We start from the raw sequence: 23437 nt of genomic DNA, 5'->3' as shown, positions 1-23437 counted from the left end.
TCAGTGAACAAGTTCAGCTCCCTAAACCAGCAGAAAACTAACTTGGCACAAAAAGAAAGTAATGTATTTGTGAAAGCAGTCAGGAGGGTAATGGATCACGTCATGCTTGTTTCTGCTTCAGAGGCAGTTCTTTCAAAGGGATGTTGACAAACACATAGCAATAGCAACAATGTTTTCAGAGTTTGGTATAGTGTCTCAGGAGACTGTTTTTAGGGGTTCTTTTGGTTCCAGCATACAGTTGTAGTCAATCTTCATGTCTGGTTTGTTGGGTTTTTTTAATTCTATAAATACTAATCTTTAAAAAATCAACCACAGCAACAGAAAAAACAAACCCTTCTGATTCACTTGGCATTTGTAAAATTGTTTTCAACAAGATGTTATTGATAGTGGCTCCTTGGTAATAACTTAGTATCATTGTTATGCTTTCCAGTTTCCAAAATATTTTGCAAATGTCAAGAGTTCTGAGCCAGATGAGTTAGTGTGTCTCGTGCCTTCCACGTATATAAATGGTATTTGTACTGTCCATGGATATAGACACTGCATCACAGAAAACGTTGAATTATTCGCAAAATATCACAACTTGCATTGCAAGTTGCACTCACAACTTGGACTAGAATCACCTTGTATTCCCAGTTATTTGCATTGTTTGCCATTCTGTATGTCCAGTTCTGTTAGGGTGCACTTGCAGTTTGACCTGCTTGTAAGCCTCTTTTTTAACAATGTTTTTCTTTTCAATTAGGCCTCCGATTTTTAGTTCGTCTCTGCACAGATATGGGGCTGAAAGAAGTCCAGGAATATATGACAAAGCTCAAGAAAGTGGAAAAATTAAAAGAAATAAGAGAGCAGGTAAGCTTGTTTCTTTCTGTGATTATACAGTATCACTACGTACATAGATGAAGCTAAAATAGTGTTTATGATACTTCAAGATAAAATGTGTGTTAACTTCCTCGTTTAGAGAGGCTTGTGTTTTGTGGGTTTGGGGTTTTTAGTTTTAAATTAAGGATCAGCCTTATATCTGTCTGAATGTCTTTTGAGCACTGGATTTTCTGTGATTTTAAATACTAGTGAAAGATGGGTTATGTGGATGTGATGGGAATGCTGGAGCCACCCGCATAATTCAATGTCTCTGGAATGTCATCTTTCCTACTTATTTGCCAGACTGTATAAAGTGTATTTATGAGCCAAGTAATAATGCAACTATAGGTAGAGAAGGTGAGCCTAAGAATTTGTCCATGTACTAGAACTCCTTTTTGCTATATACAAAGCTGCAACATTGACCGATTACATAGGTAGAAGTAAATTATTCATGTTAGTGCCAATTTTTAAACGGAAAAAAAATTTCCATGGAAAAGCTACAGGCTGTGAAAGGTATGAGGTCATAACTTGTGTTCTATTCAGAGGGAGTGAGTGTGTGTGTGTGTGCAAGCACGTGCATTGTTTTCTTGCTATTCCTATGATAAAGTAAGATTTTAAAATTAAAATCAGCTTCTTGTTTGGAAAGCATTAACTGTGCTGTTGAGCTGCAAAGTGTTCAAGCTTGCTCTTCCTATCCAGTCAATTGCCTTAAAGCTACGTAGTCACATTAGGACCTTAAGTCTTACCTAATTTACTCTGCTCCTAGGAACACTTACTGGCTCCCTTTTGATGTCAGATAATGTGTAAATGCATCCTTAGTTACTTCACTTTTACTTCAATTCCAGAGAGTCTGAGTATGCACATGTACATTTTAAAACTGAAACATCTTAAAAATGAAACTCACAAAGGTAAACACTGATCAAAGGATTCCAAATTTATGCCTTACTTAGGGGGGCTAGTTGAAGTATATTGATTTGGATTTTCAGTAAATGTAAAATTTAAAGCACTTGGAAAAATGGACAAAAGAAAGCAGTCCACAAATGTAGTGGGGCTAATATTCCTCCATGTCTCCCCCATAAGGGTATCAGTAAGCAACACAGATGACCAGATATAATGTTCCTATTCTGCAAAACTCATAATTAAGAGATCTCTCTGAAGTGTGTTAAACAGGCTTTGTTTAGTTTCTAGGGAATATCAGTTCAATGTCAGTGATATACATAGTTCTTTACAATAATTTCCAATACTTCAGTGCTTTACTCAGGAAAGCACAGAGATGAAACCAGTTAAAACTGGATTTTTTTTATGGTTGGTAAGAGAGAAGTCCCTGGAGAGGGAGAGGTTATCTGTTTCCCTGCATATAATTCCAGCATTTTTTACACTGAAGGTGTAAATTATATACCATAGATCTGCAAATGTTGAGGATTCTAAGGAAAACACTTTTTTCCTCTAAGAAATTTAATGTTTGAATATGGAAAAAAAAGAAATTGTCACATCTCTTCCTGTCTATTTCATGTTGGAAGCCTGAGCTTTCCTGAACACATTTCTGTACTTTCTGGTGGGGAAAAAGCTACCAGTAAAATATTTAAAAGATTAAATTGTCTAAATTATTTAAGATTTAGTAACACAGAAATTATGTTTAAATTATGGGTTTTTTTCATTCTGACTGCATTGTGTTAAGGGACTTCATTGAGTAGTACCTGAATGACAGAGATATCAATGGAATCCAGTACAGATGCACGGTAGCACAAGTTATTGCATAGTTGTTTTAGACTGTTCAGACTTGGATAGTGATCATAATTCAGCCATGACATGGAAAGCTCACTCTGTGTATTACATTTAAGTATTCCTGTTTAAGAGTCTGGTGACTCTATCCTCTCACAAAACTGACCTTGCAAAGCAGAATCATAGAATGGTTTGGGTTGGAAGGGACATTTAAAGATCATCTAGTCCATCCCCCTGCCATGGACAGGGACATCTTTCACTAGATCAGGTTGCTCAAAGCCCTGTCCAACCTGACCTTGAACACTTCCAATGGTGGGGCATCCGCAGCTTCTCTGGGCAAACTGTTCCAGTGTCTCACCACCCTCATCATAAAAATTTTTTTCCTTATGTCCAATCTAAGTCTACCCTCTTTCAGTTCAAAACTGTTGCCCCTTGTCCTGTCACTACAGGCCCTGGTAAAAAAATCTCTCTCCATCATTTTTATAAGCCTTTATAAGCTTTAAGTATTGAAAGGCCGCAATAAGGTCTCTCTGGAGCCTTCTCTTCTCCAGGCTGAACAACCCCAACTCTCTCAGCCTTTACTTATAGGAGAGGTGCTCCATCCCTCTGATCATTTTTGTGGCCCTCCTCTGGACCCGCTCCAAAAGGTCCATGTCTTTCTTGTATTGGGAACCCCAGATCTCGATGCAGTACTCCAGGTGGGGTCTCAGGAGAGCAGAGTAGAGGGGAGGATAAGGTATCTATGATGACACTTTTAATTAGTCAAAGCTTTAAGGTAGATCTGCCTAAACACTTTTCTATAGCGTGTTGCCCAGAAAAGAAAACAGGCTTTTAAATAAAAATAAACCTGATTCTATTATAATTTAAACTAAACCAATTTTCTTTTAAACAGAGAAAAGGGAAATGCACTTGGTTTAAAAAAAGCCAAAGAAACCCAAAATGAAACAACCCCCCCAAACCACCACCAATAATAGAAATTAAACAGGTTTCTAGTCAGCTCTGTCAACTTCATCCCTGCAGGCAGGCCCATGCTTCCAGCCTCTTTGAGTAAGCTCAGTGAGTTTCTGAATGGCAGCAAAATTCTGCCCCTGCGGTTCCTAGTACATTCTCTTCAGAACCTCTGAAGCCTGATTGGTTGCTTTCTGCTCCTTCTTGCAGCTCCTTGTCTTGGGGGGCCATGCTTCCATCTCCCTCTTCTGGCTCTCTTGTCTGCCACACCCTGAAGTATCGCAAGTTCAGTGTCTCCTCAAGGAAAGGAACAACTTTTTCTACCCCCCAAGGAACCCACTGGCCCAGTTTTCTTAAAAATCAACACCATTGTACATGTAAAGGAACAAAGACATTAAGAAAAGATGTTACAGAACACACTGTGATTTAGTATGTGCCATCCTGTATTAGAAGTTGAGTATCTTTCTGTGACAGAATGTCAACATCAGTGCTGTCTTGCAAACAATAGTCTTGCAGTTCCTTTTTACTATTAGTATTGCATCTTGGTTCCCATCCCCTGATTTGGGGGATTTTTTTTGTTTGCTTGGTTCGTTTGTGTGTGTGTGGTTTTTTAGTCTTATGTCTACCATCTGGCTTTGGAAATTACTAGGTATTTTTGTCCTAAGAAATTCCTTCTGTAATCCATGAGCATATAGTAATAAACTATACTTTCAAGTTCTAAAATTATCAAATTTTAATATTTCACCACCTAAATTTCCAATAGGAACACTGGTTTCAGTTAGCAATACCAGATATAGTTCAATTCCTGCTCCCAATTTCAGGCTCTAGCCCATGATTTCTCGATTGTACCCAGTAAAGAGAAAATAGATAAATGCTAGTGTAATATACCTACATTTCAAAGTCTGCACACAGACCTTGTCTTCCTGTAGAAATTTATCAAAATTTGCTTTCTGGCATTGTTTTTTCCAGAATAAGTATATCCACATGGAGTTTATACCAAAATAAATATTCTGGAGTACTTATTTCACTCGGTTCTCAAATATGGACAAGTTGTTAAATACTTCCAGACAAGAATCTGGGAACATCTGTGGGGTTCATTCCCTGTAGAAATTTTTCTTCCTGCCTCTCACAGCATTGGATTTTTACTGTAACCTTCATATGTTTGTTTTGTTTTGTTTTGTTTTGTTTTTTTAACTGCATTAATCTTTCTTTTCCATATTTCAGTTTAAAAAAGACAGGTAATAGTGTAAAAGTTCACACAACCTTCTTGGCACTGATGTATACACACGTTACTATTTATTTCTGTTAAGTGAGCTTAATGACTGAAAATGAGGGACTGATTGGGTGTGGTGTGAAGCAGTGATGATAGGTGCAAACACTGGGGGGGACTGACTGCCTTTACCTTCAGGCATCTACATCTGGACTAATCATCCTAAATTTCTTTTGCAGTCATGGGAGAGAAATAGGCATTTTTAAGGTGGAAATCATTGGACCTATTTTAAATGTCTGCTTTTAGTATGGGATGACTTATAAACTACTCAACTTGGAACTTTACAGGAATTAGTCATATGCTTAAGCTGTAGTACTTCTATAATATTTTGGGAGTAAAGTCCTAGGATGTAAATGCCATGAGGGCACTATCATATAGGGACCACTTCCCTCTGGCAGACAGAAGCTGAGCTTCCACTGGCAGATTTGTCAGTCATTCAACATTTGGAGAGTCTGAACATGCTTCCTGAAGGACTGATATATGCTACTTCACTGGACTGTGAATAGGATATTTAATCCAGAATTCAGAGAACATATTTTAGACTTGAGGATTTCCCAAAATAAATAAAAAGTATGAGAAACTCTGGTCCCAGACTGGATTGCTCCAAGACCATTCCTGGTTTCATGCTAGGCTCACTGCTTTCCTGTCTGATTCCTGTGAGTTTTGATTTAAGGGTTCTTCCTTTTTCTGTTGGCACAAATCTTGAAAGTTCTTTCACTTCTTCTGTGTCATTCCAACTTTGCCAGACTCCATGATATTTTTCTGGTGAAAAATGAATGAAGAAGCTACAGTAATTGACCTGAATACATGGTTAGGTAGTGTGCACGTGTGTTTTAATCAGATCCTGAATCCTTATTTTGAAATAAGATGCAGAGATTACTTTATTAACAGCTGAGTGCTTTAAACACCAAGTTTTTGTACCTACCCATCAAAAAGTCCCTCAGTGAGATGTACGTTCTTGTAATTAACAAGAGATATGCATGAGAAATGTGGTGTTTTGCCAGGAGAAGCCAAGTCTGCCACGTGATAGAGAGGTACTGCTTTGATAAACTGTTAAAGTTTTCGAATAACACTAAAAAAAACACAGCTGGAAGATGTTTATGGTACCTTCCTCAGTGCAAGAGGGCTGACTTTTTAAACACAGCTTTTAAAGTATTTACCTTCACCTTTATCTTGCATTTAGCACTCAACAGCAAATTAAATTTTGCTGTAAAGTACAGTGCTGTGCCAAGTATTCAAAATTTAAGATCTATGGGGTGAATAGTTCTTTTTATAGGTTTCCCTACTTCCCACCCTTGAATCTTTATAATAATAAAACGCTTGTGGGATTTACAAGACGTTAATAGGCAGAGGCTACTTTGAACTCATGCAAGGAGGGCTATGTTGCCTGTTTTTTCAGCTGTACTTTACAAAGGTACATCTGAACTATTTTTGTGCACATTCCTTGTATAAATTTTATCTGAAGAAAAATAATTTATTGAGATATTCTGTTTGAATTTCATAGAATTTGCTTTATGTAAACATTGGATTAAACACTGATTTTAAGGACAATTTTGTGTATTGAAAAAACAAGGTTTATTAGTTACAGTATAGTAAGCCTAGTTTAATGTTCTTCTACTGTTTTATTAATAAGCTAAGTTGAGTTTTTAATAATTATCTCTAATGTATATTACTAAATGGGGTTTTTGTTCTCTTCTTTTCAAACCTTTTTCACTGTTCTCCAGCGCATTAAATCTGGCAGAGATGGCAGTGCACGTAGCCGCAGAGAAGGAAATGCTGGTGGTGGTAAGTACTTAATGCCTCTGCTTAAATATCAGATTTGTCAGGACCCTAAAGAAAATAGTTTTTCTTAAAGTGTTTGTAAAACCTCCTTACATTCTGAAATGCACACAAATATGCATTGAGTAATAGGCAAGTATTTCACAAATTTTGCTTCATACTTTTTGATTATTTCATTGCTGTATGAAACCTCAGCCTGTATAGTAGCATGGATTTGGTCTAAGATTTGTGCTTTATATACAGATCTCAGCGTATTCCTAAAGCTAAATTTCTGCCTGTTTTCAATACTGTGGACTTGAACATTTTTATCCCATTAACTTTAGAATATTTACTATAAGGAATAATTTATCATAACAAAACAGAACATGTAAGCCATGAATATCAGGAATTCATTGTGTCTGTATTTAACATGGAGAAAAGGGAATTTTGTACCCATCATCTACTTTATTACATTAGGTGTTCGTTACAAGTTCAAGAGGCTATTTTGTACAACCAACTCTGTAATAAGGAGAAGACACCCATACTATCTTTGAACTCCTTCTTCCCCTTTTCCCTGTATAGTAGAGTTGAAGTACTAGCCTTCCATAGAGGAAAGCTTGCTCTCTGATTACTAAGTCTCTCTGCTCCCATAGATTTACAATGCTGACTTTCATAAATGTAGAACTCTAGCAATGTAAGTCTGGAAACTGGCCTGCTTTGTCTTTTCTGCACTAGGTAGTCTGCATATTGCAGAGCTAATGATTTTTCCCTGCCATTATTAAATCCATGAAATGTTAGTAATGTTAAACCTAACTGTTCCCCGCTGCTGCTCTAAGGAAACTAGCAGACTTCAGGCTACTTCAGTCACCTGGAAAAAAATCCATTTTGACGCAAATAGGAAACAGTTTCTTTGTATTCTGCGTTTGGTTTATCTTGCTATCGGTGGGTCTCATAAAAAGATATCCCCTATAAATTCTTGCTTATGTATTTCTTTTTCTTATTTGATAATTTTATTTCTCCAGCTACATTGCAGATGCTTTACTACATTTATCCAATTCTGTAGGGTCATGAATAGTCATGGAAATTACTAGTGTAATCTTAAAGTGACCTTAGAATGCTGTTACATTTATGAAGACTGCTCTGCTGGGTTCTCTAAGGGTTAAGAATGAGTGTTGGATGCTTCAGAGCGATCTCATTCTTTTTTCAGCTCAGTAGTTTCACTAGAGAAGCTTTTAAATAATTTCTTGATATGTAGAAAAAACACCATTCACCTAGAATTGAATTTTACCTGTTCTGGGCCTCAGGCCAAAGTAATACTTGGGGTGAAATTCCTTATTTTGGTAACAGAGAGGGATGGAAACGTTTCTGGACTCTCTTTTGTTACATAAGCCCTATGATCAGGCAGCCAGCTAGAGGTGCCAGCAAAACAGCAGTGTGAGACAGCACAGGGACCTGTTTTCTGTCCTAAAGTGGAGATCCACTTTGGCTTATAATAAATGGAAATGAAGAGCAGCATTGGTAGCAGGCAAGGGTATTTACTGCCGTGCAAAACATTGCATCAGGCATACAGCCAAATGGCACAAAGGGTCTCTTTTCTTACAGCTATATTTTGTAATTATCCCTACCCTCATTAGTGAAAAAGGGGCATGTTATCGGGAAAGAGTCAGTAATTTAGCAAAAGAGGATATAAATAACGACCAAGGTGGAAAGATGCTAAGACAACATTAATCCCGCAAATTACCAGTTTGTCAATACTTCTTTTAAAGACAGAAATATCCATGGAAAGTTGTCTTTTTTAAAAAAATCTAAAATTAAAAAAAATCCCTTCCCTTCCCCTCCGAAGTTGAACACATGAGGAACTTTGACTGCAAGCTCTAGTAATTCCAAGGCATTACTCTTTCCCCCCATAACCAGAGTAATGGGAGAAGAGCAAATGACATTTAGGATGCTAACATAAAAAGGATGAGAGGGTAAGCAGGCTCAGAATTGATATAGAATTTGTCCTATCAATAATTCTTAGATTGTTGCTCAAGATATTATGTCAAATTCCTGAAAGAATGGAATGAAAACAGAGTTTGGGAACAAGTCTGTATAAGAGCATGTTTGAGAAGTCTCCGTTATACAAATTCAGTGCCAAAGATACAACCTTTATGGAAATGACTCAGCAAACAAGCAGAGATACAAAGAAGGTCCTGTATTGAGCCTTGAGTTAACTTTCTGCTGGGATTCCTAATTAAAAGTTGTGGTGAGATGTACTACTTATATATATTTTTAGGAGGATTCAAAGGCATTACACATTTTTTTAACTAGTAATGTTGATTTTGGGGAACCTTATCAGTGAAGAAGTTGCACACTCACAGCAACAGATGTTAAGGACTATGTTGTAGTTTGTCTGCCTTTTACTGAGGATGACTGAGAGAAACTTGAAGACCCAAACATTTTGTCCAATGTTTGGCATTATCCACCTGGGTTATGAGTCTGTATTTTGCAGTGTAAGAAATTTCTGTATGTGGCCTGTGTGAAGACACATATGAAATATAAGTATGGGTTATTTTATTTCAGAATCTTAGTACACTTTTGATAAATTAATGGCTTCAAAATAAAAATAAAAGAAACATTTGTATACATTTTAAGATTAATCTTTTCCAGTGGTGTTGCCAAGACCAAAAGGGATCATTTTCCTACACGGTATGAGGGATTTGCCATCATTACTGAACCCAGTGAAGCATGGAATCCTCCTTAGTTTAGTACTTACTAGCTAAATTAAGGTACTTACTAGCTAAATGAAGCGTGTATGCATTCCAGATACTTTAGGTATGATGCATGTTTTATTTCTTTCCTCTTACCAGCTCACTGTCCCCATACTTGCTGTCATTCTGAACAGATTTCTTTTTTCCCAAGTATTTTGTCCCTATATAGTTATTGATATTAGGAGTATTAATAATTCAGGCTTCCTTGTTTTAGGAAATACGATCTAAAATTGCTTTTAAAGAGGAAGCTAAGAGGAAAAAGAGCTAAGTCAGCAGGGTTTGTACTTAATAGGACACCTACTACTTTGCCAATATAAATTAAAACAGAAGGTGCATGAGATGCACCAAAGTATAATCTGAAGAATATGATTAGTGTATGCACAAATGGTAGACAGAATGGAAAAATGGAGACCAAGAAAACTGACATCTATATCAGTGTCAGTTAAAGTCTGCTCTTGTCTTTTGAGAAGAATAAGCATTAAATCTAAAATGCCTACCCAAAATTGAACACATTTGTTCACTCTTATTATAAAATGTGAAATTTTCTTCTCCCCACAAATATCAGATTTATGATTGTCAATCTTTTTGATTCATGTTGGAAGCAGATGACATTGGTACACTCCCTTAAAATTCTTCTTTTTAATTTAAAAAAGGAGACAGAAAAAAAAAAAAACAAACCTCAAACCTACAAAACCCCGAAGGGAGCTAACAGTACATCTGAATTTAGGCAGTTCTCAAAGTTTTCCTTTCCAATAATCTTTTCTTGTTTTCATGCTCACTTTTTTGTGTTTTGTGGAGATGTGATAGTAATATCCAGAATTTGGAAGTTAGCACACTGGTTTTTACTACCCTAAGAAATTTTTACTGTTCAATAGCATAAGGCCTTTCATAGATAAGGGAAAGTATGACTTTAAGGAATACATTACCATAGCAGTGTTTACTTGGTCTCTGCATTTGCCCTGCTCTCTGAATGGGGAGTTTTGTACTGGATGAGAGGGGAGTTTTGTACTGGATGAGAGGAGCCATGCAGTCTTGAACAGGAGCCCAAAGAAGCAGTGTTGAATTCAGAAGATGAAAGGCTGAGCACTTTGCATTCTCCTTGTTACCTAAGCCTGTCCAGATTAATTTGGGAAGGAAACCATGTGAGAATAATTTAGGTGTCTCTTCCCTTTTTCATTTCACCTGTGATGATGTCAGTGGAGAAATGGGTTTGTCCATCCCAAACAAACATCCCATAATCAAACACCTTTTACCAGCCCATAGGGATCTCCTCATATAATATGGAAGCACGTTATAGATGTTAGGGCTATAAGCCTCCCAAATAATCTTGACTGTGATAGAGGCAAGAGATTCTCTTGTTACCCTGCAGCCAGGACTTCACGATCACTTACATTTTCTAGGCTTTCTGTGCCTGTTGATTGCCTCATTAATTACAAATTGTTGTGGGATGGTTCCATTGGCTGTGTGTGAGGAAAAAAAAAAAAAGGTTTTTTTATAAACAGACAGGGAAAATATCTGAGTGAAGAGAACATCTTAATCTGTTTTCTGCATCTGAACGCACCTAAGGAGTTAGCTGCACTGACACACTGTAAACAATTTTCATTCTACAGAATTTCAAGTCAAATGAACTGCAGTGGAGTTAAAAATTGCATCTGCTTCCCATGCCGTTTCTCAGTTTTAATATAATATAATATTCTGCCTGCTATGCTGAACTTACTGTTCTCTTTGGTCAAACCAAACCAAAGCCTGCTCTCCTCCGATAATGGCATCTTCATCCCAAATATGAAAGATACACAGAGCTGCTTTTAAACACATTCTGGATTTAGTGAAGCATCCATAGTCTTTAAAAGCATTAGCCCACTATGGACTTTGTTACATAAACATTTTACAGAGGAGGTAGATTATCAAAGAATCTTACCCTTTTATATCTTTTCCTGATGAGTAAAATGGTACTGAAAATTCTAGTTTATGTCCTTCGTGATACTGAAGGAATTTCTGATGCAGTAGTCTCATCACTGGCATTGCAACTACTGAGAGTCCTTTAAAAAACAAATATAAAATCATGGATTTTTATGGGTTGAAGTGTATTGAAGTGTACACACAGATATCTTGCTAAGTAGGAAGTACAGAAACACAAAGATTTAGAATCTTTTTTTCTAGATATCACTGCTTAAAATAGGATTATTCCAAAATAGGATTAATTTTGCAGAATGTTGCTTTATTCATTATTCTGCCATATAAAATTAACCATCTTTTAAAAAATAAGTTTTATACTTTGATTCTTTTTTTAAATTGTATGTGGAGGAATTAGTTCAAATTAGTTTTTGTATGAAAGTTGAAGAAATCTGAATGAACAGAACATATTATATTTAAAACACAATAATTTAATTAAATATCCTAAATATAACATTATGGGCATGACTTTTAAACAGATGAGACGAAGGAATGCACTGTAACAGATATCAGCATGTAGAGTATATTATTTATGTCTTTATATGCATAGCTCCCAGTTAATGCTATTGCACACCGAGAGGAAGATAATGTCAGCATGATAATCCAAGTCTCAAGTATAATCATTTTACAGAGTAAATATATTTATAAATCAGATTTTGAAAATATATTGACCAGCTCTGCTTAATCAGTTCCTGTTGCTTTTTCAACTGAAATCTGGAGCCATGTTTCTGTGGTCAATTTATGTGTATGTGTCCACGTTATCAACCCAGAGTGAGTACACTGGGACTGGCTTCCACACAAGCTACAGTAATAACATAGCTTTTAAATAAAAGTACAATAAGTAAATAAATAATGAGCATGTATGAATTGCAGTGAAGGTTTTCTTGGATACAGAGAGCAATTTAGTTCAGTACTGGTCTTCTATTATTCAAAAACTTTATTTAATTAGGAGCATATGTTTGTACAGTTACTAGAGTAAGGCAGATAGGATTCATTTGCAGTTTGAGAAATGTCTACCTGTAGTCCTTTGATTGCAAGCGCAATCAGACAGATGTTAACACTCAAAGCTGTACTATTGGTAGGGAAAAACTCTACAAAAAAGCCTTTAATCCAGAGTTTTTATTATTGTCCTTTGTCCCAATGTTACCTTTGGGTTTTTTCTGTGTATTACTTTAGAGAAAGTTAGTTTCATTCCCATAATCCAAAAGCCGGAATGTGTATAAAATCTTTGGCCAAATTATATTTTTATACTGAATAAAAACATATAGATTATTTATCTGCAAATAGAACTACAAAATGTAATTTCAAGATGAGATTTAAACTTCTGGCAGATCATGTTATATGGTCAGCAGAATTTTTAATAGCTACCATATTGGCAGCCAAATCCTATGTCCCATGGCAGAGTGTCAAGAAAAGCCTTACCCCAAATGGCTCGACAACTAGGATGTTCCTCCTGAAAGAATGGAGCTGTGGGTTTGAACTCCTTCAGGTGAAGGAAGGCATTGAAGCCAGACCTCTCGCTTCCTGAGCCGCTGTCTGACATCTCCGTGTAAGGTAGCTGGTGTCAGCCACCTCTTATTCTCTTCCAGATGTGCTTTAAAATGAAAGATGCTCTTCTTCCACATTTTTAGGTATGCTCAGAGCATAGTGCAGTCCATGGAGACTTGATGTGGTTTTGCGTTTTAGCTTAATTTAAACTAACTGTGGGCTGCTACCAGAAGAGGTGTTAACTTTCCCTTCACTCTTGCTGTAGATATAATGGTTGTATAGAGGTAAGGTGAACTGCATTACTTTGCTGATCCACCTGAGAAAAAGTTTTCATTAGGTTAGTTTTAAATGTATCAGTAACCTGCTCCAGCATAGCCTGCAGCATGCCACTTGACAGCATGTGGAGGGGGATGTGTTGCAGAGCAGAAAGGGCAGGGTGCTCCTTTCTGTGGTGAGGTGGGGCTAGATTGGTAGGTTCAGGGTAAATGAAAGGTGGAACTCCTTACCTCAGGTTGTTATGGATGCAGAAATTCCACGGGGGCTCAAGGGAAGAATTAACAAGTTCTTGGAGAATAAATCAATCGATCCATTATTAAATATGAAGAACCGCCCCCTTCCCCCAAACACGTTTGGTATACAAATTGTTGGAGGCTAGGAAATTATTCTTGGAGAGCTACTGTATATGCTTGCTCTACTTACGATGCTCTTCCCTAAGCACCTTGTTCTTTTGTATGGACCAGTTTAGATAGATCTGTATGGACCAGATTAGATAGCCAGTTTAGATAGATCTTTAATCTAATAAGGCATCCGTATGTTCTTACTGCTTAAGTGTTAAGAGGACACTGTGCCCATAGACACTCCTCATAGTTTTTTCCAGGGTGTGTTTAGTCAAGGTGGGAAGAACTGATCAATTAACATGCTGCTTCTGGAAATAACAGTCCAGCCCCCCTCAGCACTTCTTTTCTTTCCTATTCCTGGTCATATCTTCTTGCTGCTTCCCTTGCCCTACTTCTACTCCCTTTGGTGAGTTGGTTCAGTTCATTAAACACAGTAAATAATGTGTTTGGGCAACTGAATCAAGTCCGAAGCCTAAAAAGCTACATTTGTGTGAGCAGCTGCATTTGCTCACTGTAACAGCACTCACAATTCCATTTATTGCATTGGCTCATAAACAGAAAGGGGAGCTTAGGCACCGAGGTCACATGCTGAACATCCTGCCGGCTTCTTGCTGCTCAGGATGGCCATTTTGGGCAACTCAGTCATAGCAATAATTACTTAAGGAACTTCAAAGCTATGCAGGGGGGGAAGTTGGTGAGGTTTAGATACTTGAAGGGTTGGACATCCCCTAGATGGGGAGAGACAAGGGGGGAAAATTTGGCTTCAAATTTTGGACTTACTGCTTCATTCCCTTCTTGGATGTAGCCCTAATAAACTTAATGGTCCTAGGATGTCTAAGAAAGCTTCTGTTTTCAATTGTTTGTTTTAGGGCAGTAAGATGTACAGGTAACTTGTGGTATTGTGTTTATCCCAGCCATTTTGGTTTGTCTACCATCCTTTTTTTTTCTTCTTTTAGTTAATATAAAATGTTTCACCTTCCTCTGGTAGTATCACTAAACTCATGTGTTTTCCTCCTTCACAGTTGAAAACCTTTGATATGCCATTTTCCTCTTTTATTTTCATTACATGCAGTTCTTCCTTTCTGGAGCCAACCAATTAAACCTATGGAGTTTCTTTGACTAGTTCAGTCTTCCCCTAGTGTATCATCCTTCTGCTGTATCATTCCTGACTCTGCATCTCCTTACTGCTTCTTCCAACTTTATTCATTATTTTGTAAATTACTTGTTTTCCATTGCATAAGACTCTGTGCCTACTCCTATCCTACTCTTTCTCTCCCTGTTAAACATTTTGTATTCTCCTCTAAACTGTCCTCAGAATGTCTTCATCCACACCATCTTTGAAGCTCAGCACTCACCTCCTTTTTGCGCAAGCCTGTTCAAAGCCCACTGAAATCAAGAGGTGACCCTTTTGCAATTTCACAGCCCTTTGGTTGAGCACCCCCAATTAAACCCATTGATTTCTTTCAGTTTCTTCAAATCCTTCGTTAAGTATTCACTTCTTGCATGGAACCTGTCAATGAGAATTGATCCAAGGGAGGTTGATGTACATTAAAATAGATTTTCCTTGCTTTGAAGTTTCAACAGTAGTCTGTGTCTTGTAAACTTATTAACTGTTTGACATGTGACTGTATGGATTAGATCTTTCTTGGAGCAGAGACATTGTCTTCCAATTCAGGGCTGAGTAAACTGAAGTCTGCAGTAGTATTTATACAGAAATAAAGGTTTGTCATCTTTGTGGAAGATTTTTTTTTAATTGTAAAAATATTTATAAAAAGAACATTTATAGTAAATAAGACAATGGAAATGTGTCACCAAGTCCAGACTTTGTAATTAACGTTTGCTGAATGAAACCCATTTTTCCTCCTTACAGATGGAGGACTTTTAATAACAGCATTGTTTCGTGTTGTAAATGAGCACGTTTGTATTTGGCAGCATGGCATGTCCTGCCTTGTAAATACACCAAGCCAAACATGAAACGTTTTCTCCTAGGAGAAAAAAAATGCATAAAAATTTGTTGTAGCAGACGAGATGGAAAGCTTGCCATGAATGTGAAAAAGAGATTCAGAGGTGAACAGAATATTTAAAGTGTCTGGAATACTGCTGTGGCAAGAGAATGTTAATCTGACGTTGTCTGGGCACGAGGCAGCCCTCGGAGCTGACACATTCCTTGGGGCCCTGCTGCAAACTGAGCTGACAGCACAGTGTTTACAGCAAGATGCAGGGCCAGGATGGTCTGTATACATGAACTGTGCCTGCCTGCCATGCAGACAGCACATGCCAAATATACTCTTCTAATTAAAAGCAAAGTTAGTGTTGTATTTAACCTTGAGAGCATTCAACAGGTGGATCATACTAATATATTAGTAAGCACACAGACATATAAAATGTCCATATACATTGTGAGTGTTTATATTTATCATGCTTATTTTAACTCCGAAATGTGACTGTAATTTATAAGTAACTGAAATGTCAGCATTTGAAGCAGAAATATTTTAATGTGTTTACTCCAAAGTAAATAAGGCTGTATATATTTAAAAAAAAAAAATAACACACACACATGTGTGGACACAGTGTCCATTGTGTTTTAATGACCACTATTACAAATGAGTACTGTATCCATCATGAAAAGATGGCTTCATTCAAATCTTCTTTGACAGATAGTAGCTAAATTTATGTTGTTCTTTTCTCATGATTTCACAGACCATAGCAGTGTGTTATTTGTCTTCAACTTTTTTTTTTCCCCAGATACTGGCAGTACCAAAGGGGAAAGACTGAGTGCCAAACTAAAAGCTTTGCCTGGAACAAGTGAACCCTATGAAAGTAGCGGCAGTAAAGAAATAGGCAAGTGGACATCTTATACCTTCTTACTCTCCTGGGCTGCAAAGAGAGAGGAGATGGAAAAAATAAGTTATTGGAAGAGCACGTATAATTAGACAATTAGGAAAACATTTTCCCCATGAAATAAATGTGAAGAATGGCTTTAGCTTCATTGTTCAGAGCTCACTATAAAGTAATTGTAAATATTAAGAAATGTGGCCATGTAAATATTTATAACTTTCAATATCTGTCTGCGGCATCCTTTAGTCAGTTCTTGTGGTTCTGCAGTCTTAAGTTCTTCATTAAGATTGAATTTTCAAAGGGGTTTAAAATCCCAAATCCGTGTGGAATGTGGTACTTCCTAAAATGCCCTTCCTTTAACCAACTCATCAGTCTTCCTGTTCCATGCACTTTTCCAAAGTCTTTTTCTCACTTAATGACTGTAATAAAATAAAGAGAAATTTATTTTTTAAAAAGAAGGAAAAAAAAAAAGCTTCTATCACTAGCACTCAGGTACTTTGCTCTACCAAATGTGGTATCTTGTTCTCCTTCAGTGTTCATATGCTCTTTCTGGTCTGCATTTCAAAGACACAAATGTGTGTCTTTGAAATGCAGACACAGGGTTTTAGCATTACACATCTGTAATGCTAAAACCCACTCTTGTGTTTGATTGTATGTTTGAAACAAAGCCAAAATTACTTGCAGGTAACTGTTTCGAATGTATTTAAACCCTAGATGCCTCCTACATAGATCCACTTGGTCCACAAGCAGAAAGACCAAAAACTGCAGCAAGAAAAAGAACTGAGGAAGATGACTTTGCTGATGAAGAACTAGGAGAGGATTTGCTTCCAGAATAGCATACGGTCCACTCATAACTTTTTCTCCTTTTAAAAGTTTTAGCAGTAAAACATTCATCCATGATTATTTTTGTAGTGCATTTTGATAAAATATTTGTGAAATCCTTTGGATATATGGTATCTTACATTAAAAACGTGGATTTGAAGTTGCAGTGTCTTTTATAATTGATTTTTAAAAAATAATGCTGAGGTTATTTTACTCATGCATAAAAGCTACACAAGTATTCAACCTCATTGCAAACTATATCAAGTGCATAAAGCTTTGGCATTGAGAGGTACGTCCAATGATAATGGGAAACACAGCAGTCTCTAAAATTTCACCTTTCAGTGCAAAATACCTCGAAGCCATGTTATAAGGTTGAAAGTCCCATATCGCTCATCCAAAGCCAGAACTTACTTAAGGCCTGTGAATTGACTTTCTGAAAATGTTGGATATGACCTTGGTCATCTTTAAGGCTGCAGTTCAGCAAAGCACTTAATACTGATACTGAAGAAAACATCTTAATTTTAGTCTATGCTTAGCTGAGCGAGGGCCATTTTGCAGTCTCTTGGCAATCTCCTAGGTATTTTTGCAATTACAAAGATGAGGGGGTTTTTTATTTTGAATGGTCAGAGTGGGCAGGATTTCAATCTAGTTCGTTCAGAATTGCTAATTAGATTTCAGCTTTTGAATCTTATGTTGGGGATTGTGGCACTGACTATGCAGAGGTAGCTTTCTACAGCCTAGGTTGGGTATCTGCAAAGATGTTAGTTACAGAAATCATCATTTTGCTTATGAACTGAACAAGTTTGATCTGAAGTCATTGAGATATGTTAAATAGGAACATGGGGTTCCTGATTTATATCACTTTTCAGAGATAAAAATATTAGTCAGGTATTCAGAATTTCCTAATAAATACTTGCAAAACTAGTACACTGGGGTGGCAGGGACTTGTTTTTAAAACATTGGTGTGAGTTTGGTTTAATAGTTAGACTTTGGTTATTACACTTTGAAATGCAAGGATTCAGTCTTCTAAAATTTCCAGTGTTCATTCTCAGTGTTGATGCTTAGACTGTTTCCTGACTAAGTGTGGCACTGAAAGTTCTCTTCATATTTTCATGAAATGTTCTTTTCAGGTTTTAAAAACATCTGCCCAGTCTCATAAGATGTCTCTGCAAGTGGTCAGAAATACTTCTTTAATGGCACAGTTGTAGGAATGTGATCTTGGGGGATTTATGGTGCCGTTAATGAACTGCTTTACATGTAACGTGTTTCCCATGATCCTGGTGCAGCACTCAGTCTAGGACAGCAACAGCTTCCGCTTGGTGGTATAAGCAGAGCACATTCAGTGTGGTCTATGGCACATCCTGAGGAGCTCACCAAAGAAAAAAGACATGGTAAGCTCTGGGGTCTGATCCTTCTAGAGGATGGAAAAGAGTGTGAGAAGGAAGTGGATGCTACTTGTCTTATTTCTGCAAGTCTCTCCTGTGCTGCAGTTCTCTCTTAGCAGCAGGAAAGGAAAGGAGAAAGGAAAAAAAGATTACCTCTGCTGCAGGTAGTGACAGAAAGGGAAAGAACAGATGGCTTATGTGCCTAAAGAACTTGGATACCACACTGCAACGCTAACATGCCAAGCCAGAGCAGTCTTTGGCTTTTTGACTGTTCAACTCAGCTGAGGAGACCTTCTGTGTCTTTTAGAGTGAGAAATACAGAAATATGTTGCCTCTTGTCTCTGGTGAATGCCCGGTTTCACTACAGACTTTACCATTTACTTTTTTCCACTCCTTGATAGTAGTCCAAAGATGGTGCACACCTGTGAACACAGAGTCTGTGTACTGTTGTCAGCTGGGTATATTCTGTGTCTGTTGTAGAGCCGGCAGGAGCTTGCTGTCTCTGGCACTGGGCAGCCCTGACCTCTCTTCACCAAGGCTACCCCTGCAGCCCCACCACTGCCAAAACTGACACCCAATACAGCAGTTTTAATATTTTCAACGAAATGTCAGTCAGAAGGACAAAGGAGGGGAGGTGGAAAGGCAATCGAGCTGAACAATTCTCGGAGAAGGGCTCAGGGAGATGACTTAACACTATGGTCACACTTGGGACCCAGCCTTCTCTTGCCCATTCTTCAGTGCTGCTGTATCTACTGCTCTGGTCATGGGATGACATATTCCTGGATATCATGGTAGTTCTTTTCTGTCAGGCTTACAGTCTTGGAAGACCTGGACCTCCAGAATGCAATGTGCCAGACAGGAGGGAGCATTTTCAGCTACAGACTGCAGTGGAATGAGGTATCTGACTAATCACAGTGGGAGAAAGTATTTGGGCCATGGCAGGGAGTATAGATAAACCTGTGAAACAGGGCAAAGGAGAAGACAAGCAAGATACTGTTATGGTCTTCTAACACAAAACCATTTGAGTAGAGCATCTAATCAAACATTGCAATCGCATAGACATTGCAATCGCATAGACATGTCCATGATAAAGTGGTATAAATCACTAATAATTTGGAATATGGTTTACAGGCAGACATAGTCCATAGAAACACTCCTATGGACATCAGAGAGATTTTGATCAGCAGCAGTTTCTTGGTTCAGTTTGCCCAGATGCCTAACTGTACGTGATGTAAAATTCTGTGTTTTACAAACAAAGAATTGCAATTCTTTTCCACTCCTGCACAAACTCCCAGGAACTTCTGAAACATGCTGTTTCCTATAGCATCAGGATCTGATTATATAGTGCTCTGGGTTATGATGTATTTGCACGTTATTTTGCGAGCACAGTTGAGCTTGTGCTGAACTGACAGAAAGCCGTGTGATCTAGCTCCAACACTGGAATAATAAGTCCTGCTCACAGTCAAAATTATTTAGCCCAGGTTCAACTCCTTCAAAACTATGTTAACTATGGTTAGGTCTCTACTAGAATTGCGGTATTGCCAGGGCAGGCCCAGAGCAGAGGAGCTGATGTGTAACCATCCATACTGTAAGACCAGCAGCACACTCCCTGGTACAGTGTTGGCCTGTGACTGTTAGCAATCTCCCAGACAATTCCCTTGCATGACCCAAAGGTTAGCCTGGGCCACGAACCATTCTTCATAAGCAGCTTAGGTGCAGCCTCCTTCTTCTGCTGTGTGAGGAGTTGTGGGTGAGGGAACACAAGATGTGACATCCCACCTGGACTCGAGGCTGGAGAGTGATCCCTGATGGGGACCAATATAACTGGAATCCGTTCAAGAGAAAGAAGCTGTGTACATGTCCAAAGTGCTATGTCAGCATGTTGTTGGAAGGCCTCAAGCTGTTGGTAGATGAACACACCTGCGTGTTTCAGGCAGCTCAGGCCTTGAAGGAAGCGTGGCCATGCTAGTGGGGTGCTGTGTCTAAACTAATTACCTGGCTTATACGTGATTATTGTGCTATGTTGATGTGATGACCCTGCCTCTGTCCTGGACCTACCTTGGTTGGCATTTAGCTCAGGTGCAATGTGAGTTGTGTTCCCTGCTGTCATGTAGGATGCCCTCAGTCCTGAGATAGGTCTCAGAAACCGCAGGAGAGGAAACACTGCATGAGCTAAGTAATTCTACCTTGATCCCAGAAATTCAAGCAAAACATTGAGTCAGGTTTGGTCGTACAAAACAGACTCCATCTCCAGAAGCCACATTGCAGGTATGTGACACTTCCAGCACCATTTAAGCTCTGATTTTGTGTTTATAATTTTGGAATTAGTAGATCATTTAAAATTCCTGAATTAAGTTTTGGTAAATGCAATAGGACTTCTATTCTATTAGTTTTGGTTTGTTTTTTTTTATCTTAGGAAGGCAGCAGTATTAAACCTATGAAAATGCTAATCCTCTTGAGGAACTGACTCGTGAGCTATTTTAGCTTGTATTACCATGAAAAATGTATCGGTCACAATATTAAACAATCGTCAGTTGACCCCTCAGGTCCGAGATATTCTTTAAGTGTTCTTCAGGATATGCTGGATTCAGTTAGGTACACAAATACCTTTCTCTTTACATGTATGAAAAATGTCTCTTTGTACAGCACGCTCTCTGGTAATGACCCTATGAGTCACTGTCATTTTACAAAACACATAGAAATTCCGTTTCCTTGGATAAAGGCGGAAAGTAATTGCAGCAGTTCTATCCTCTGAAACAAACGTGTCGTCTTGATTCTCTCTAGAGTCTTCTATGTGAATTACTGCTTCAGAAGTGGACGGGGAAAAAATCCTTTGAGAATAGCCTCTTAGAGCATAGGCTGTGGACACTCGAGTTGGTTACCTTCATGGTGAGTACCCTGGCAGCTTACATAGCGAAATAGAAACGATTACCTGGGTAGTATTTTCTTTATTTGTTGCTAAACAAGCCTAACTCCACAATATCAAAGCATTCTTATTCACGTATTTCATGTTTCACCCTGAATATCCTTCACTACAGATTGTGTAACTCATCACTTTTAAAATGAAGTTATTCTAGAGAAACATGGGAAATGAATACTGTACAAAAAAAGGATAAATAGTTCTGTCTTATGATGAAGGGCTGTTTCTCTTCTTGGTTCCTTTGCAAGTGTAGTATGAGACCATAAGAAACTAATCTTATTTGCTAAGCTTTGATTGTTCTTGATTTGAAAGGCACAGATGCTCAGCTTTTCAACAGAAAGGCTATGGTTAACCTCTTTGCACCTCAGGTTCCAGCTTTGCAAAATGAAGGCCATTAAGGATTCTCCATTTTGCAAGAATTTCGTTTTGCAAAGCTAAATTGCATAAAAGCTGTAAAATATGCTGAGATCCTGCTGTAGAAGATGCTATGCCATGGAAGCTGCAAAGTGGTATTATAATGCTTACAAATGCAGGGAAGAGGGAATGGGAACAGAATCAGAAGTCTGGGTGACAGGTTATCTGCAAACAGAATGTGAGGGAGAAGGACATCTTTGAGGAGTAATTTAATTCTCTGTCTGAAGATTTATACCTGCTGATGATGCCAGCTGAATGTTTGTTCCATACAACAATATGAGTTGTTCAACTTGAAGATCTAGATTATGATCTTTTAAATGTTTTTCATGTCATTATTTCAGATAGAGATGGGATCTTGTTAATGTACACGCTGCTGTAGCAGGATGGGGATGTGCATTTGGAATATGCTAGTTCAGGGCAACTGTATCATTGTTGTGACAAGCACATTACTATGGCATCATGAATAATGCTTGTCACAATAATGTACTTTATTTATGTGTGAACCATAGTATCTGGAACTGGCTGTCATGCCAGGGCGTCTATGGAAGGCAACAATCCCAACCAAGAGAAACTCCTGATGAGGTTGCTCGTTGGTGATTTGATGTGTCTGGAAAGGGCTCCATTCTTACACCTACTGGCAGGTTTTCATGATCATTCTAATAGTTCTGAAACAACTTTCCAAGTTATCTTAATGGTCCGATGATAAAGAATTTGAATAGGATTTTTTTCTCCTGCTATGGCATATGTTTTCTCCAACTGTTAGTAACAACGTAAGACTGAAGATACAAACCTTGTGTGGTTTTTGTACATTTCAGTGTTTAACATTGCATGAAACATGCTCTCTGATGGAATCACGTGCAGAAAATGTTTCTTCTTATTAATATGAACTTACTAAAAATATCTGCCTTATTCTTGCACAGCTCAGTTTTCTTTTGAATGCTGCATGACAACCCCCCCCCCGAAAGAGCATTCAGAATATTATGTAAAAGTGAAAGAAATACTTTTTCCATTACTCAGTAGGTTTCCTTCTGTCTCTCCTATCAGTGCCAAGTTTCCCTTCCCCTTCGTCTCAAACTTTTCCCACTTGTTTTGGTTAAAAAGGAATAATGTAAAGTGAATAAGGGAGGATAAGAAATGGTAAGGCACACCATGAAGCTCACCAGAATCCAATAAAATAGAATGTGAAGATTGGATCACATTAGAATTCATAGATGAAATTATTTCACAGAAGGAGGTGAACCGTTGTCTTCATTTGTAATTCTGGGCCAGGAAAGTGGAAAGTTTACAATAATGTATTGTTGAAATACTAAAGGGCAACACCAGAAGCTTGGGAGACTATCGAGAAGAACACATATGAATCATAAAAAGTAGCTGTCATTTTTTGCCAGCAGGTACAAAAGTGCCTACAATGTACTAGAAAACAGAAGTCCAGGAATCTTCTAAGGATGTAGAACACTGTAATAAAAATGTTTATATTGGTATGAATGGTGAGGAAATGTGAACACATGGGTGCAAAATGCTAGCAGGAGGAGGGCTACAAAAATGGCATGTGTTGCTGACATCTACAGTAGCAGGTCATCAAGTTCCTAGCACACATGTACCTTCAGTTTCTCAGGACAACCAGATCTGAAGCAGAGACGTTGACTAACTTCTGATAACTCACAGAGGTGGGACAGGATTGAGAGATTAATCACTGT

At 38.0% G+C, this 23437-nt stretch overlaps 1 protein-coding gene across 5 annotated transcripts in view; it reads left to right on the top strand.

Moving 5' to 3' along the window:
• IFT88 (intraflagellar transport 88) overlaps window positions 1–17167 on the top strand; it is a 51471-nt gene extending 34304 nt beyond the window's left edge. For all 5 annotated transcript variants that reach the window (XM_072850524.1, XM_072850523.1, XM_072850525.1 and 2 more), the window contains exons 23-26: window positions 740–846; window positions 6520–6580; window positions 16107–16202; window positions 16914–17167. In XM_072850524.1, the coding sequence (XP_072706625.1) occupies window positions 740–846; window positions 6520–6580; window positions 16107–16202; window positions 16914–17035 (386 nt within the window). In that variant the 3' untranslated portion in view covers window positions 17036–17167. The remainder of the gene's footprint in view (window positions 1–739; window positions 847–6519; window positions 6581–16106; window positions 16203–16913) is intronic.
• The last annotated feature ends 6270 nt before the right edge of the window (window positions 17168–23437 follow it).

The sequence above is a fragment of the Ciconia boyciana genome, chromosome 1, assembly GCF_034638445.1.
Source record: "Ciconia boyciana chromosome 1, ASM3463844v1, whole genome shotgun sequence".
NCBI lineage: Eukaryota > Metazoa > Chordata > Aves > Ciconiiformes > Ciconiidae > Ciconia > Ciconia boyciana.
The sequence above is the reverse complement of the archived record's forward strand: the minus strand, read 5'-3'. Positions and strand labels throughout refer to the sequence as shown.